Source organism: Gadus morhua, chromosome 15 (genome assembly GCF_902167405.1).
Source record: "Gadus morhua chromosome 15, gadMor3.0, whole genome shotgun sequence".
NCBI classification, from domain to species: Eukaryota; Metazoa; Chordata; class Actinopteri; order Gadiformes; family Gadidae; genus Gadus; species Gadus morhua.
Window position 1 is genome coordinate 19,799,592 of NC_044062.1, and position 1,560 is coordinate 19,801,151.

General features: G+C 63.3%; 1 protein-coding gene across 1 annotated transcript in view; it reads left to right on the top strand.

The window, feature by feature from the left end:
• Positions 1–599: 599 nt before the first annotated feature.
• Positions 600–1,560, top strand: part of olig3 (oligodendrocyte transcription factor 3) — a 1,698-nt gene continuing 737 nt past the window's right edge. The window contains exon 1 of the mRNA XM_030379340.1: positions 600–1,560. This exon is cut by the window's right edge and continues 737 nt beyond it. Coding sequence (XP_030235200.1) covers positions 693–1,532 — 840 coding nt within the window. The 5' untranslated portion in view covers positions 600–692 and the 3' untranslated portion in view covers positions 1,533–1,560.

Consider the following 1,560-nt stretch of genomic DNA (forward strand, 5'->3'; position numbering starts at 1 on the left):
AGAGAGAGAGAGAGAGAGAGAGAGAGAGAGAGAGAGAGAGAGAGAGAGAGAGAGAGAGAGAGAGAGAGAGAGAGAGAGAGAGAGAGAGAGAGAGGGGGGGGGGGGGGGGGGGGGGCGACGGTGGGATGACAATGGCAGTGAATGGTCACTAAAGACCGTCAGAGCAAACCGCCCCTTCACGCGTCACCGTCCCAGCCGGGCGTACATGAATAGCAGAGGCGCTTTTGTCCCGCCATCTCTCTCGTGTCGTCCCTATAAATACTGGCAACCTGTCACCCTGCCTCAGACAGACCCGGGACACGGGACACTCGGCGACACACGGGCCACGCACTGCGGACGCGAAGCCTGCAGGACAAACTCCACACACAGTTGACCCCCACTGAACGGGCACTGAAAGGCACGACGTTGGGTTCCAGGTTGGAGAACCAGAGAGACTTAAAGTCACCGAGTGAAGTAAGCGAGCGAGAAAAAGAGGGAGAGAGGGAGAGAGGGAGAGAGAGAGAGAGAGAGAGAGAGAGAGAGAGAGAGAGAGAGAGAGAGAGAGAGAGAGAGAGAGAGAGAGAGAGAGAGAGAGAGAGAGAGAGAGAGAGAGAGAGAGAGAGAGAGAGAGAGAGAGAGAGAGAGAGAGAGAGAGAGGCGACGCGACCTCCTGCACAAAACTTCCGAGAGCGCGCAACTTATCCTCCTGCAAGATGCACTCGGACTCCAGCTCGAGCAGCAGAGCCTCGTCCCCGGACATGGACGGCATGTTCCTGCAGCACCACCACCACCACCTCATGGGCTCCGTTTCCTCGTCCACGCAGAGCAGCGAGCTACGGCACAAGCTGGCCGAGATGGAGCAGCACCTGTCCTCGCGCTCCGGCGACGCGGCCGCCAAGCTGCTGGCGAGCAGCAAGTACAAGCTGAAGAAGCAGGTGACGGAGCAGGAGATCCAGCAGCTCCGCCTTAAGATCAACGGGCGCGAGAGGAAGCGCATGCACGACCTCAACCTGGCCATGGACGGCCTGCGCGAGGTGATGCCCTACGCGCACGGGCCCTCGGTGCGCAAGCTGTCCAAGATCGCCACGCTGCTGCTGGCGCGGAACTACATCCTGATGCTCAACAGCTCCCTGGACGAGATGAAGCGGCTCGTTGGGGAGATTTACGGCGGGCATCACTCGGCCTTCCACTGCGGGACCGTGACGCACGCGCCCCCCGGCGGCGGTGTGGGACACCCGGGCAGCGGCGGCCCTGCGCACCCGGTGGTGCATCACCCGCTCCTCGGGGGCGCGCTGTCCTCCAGCACGACGTCCACCTTGTCGGGCGCGCTGCCGGGGCTCACGTCGATCCGGACGCCCCACTCCCTGATGAAGAGCGGCCCCGCACCCCCGGCTCTGCAACTGGGCACGGGCTTCCAACACTGGGCCGGGCTACCCTGTCCGTGCCCCATCTGCCAAGTGCCTCCCCCGCCTCCACCCCCTCACCTCCCCATCCCCTCCGCCGGGCTCACGAGACTCTCCGGCGGGGACGGCAAAGACGAGCGGATGAAGTGACTGCAGCGGCGGTGCTGAGGCTGAGGGA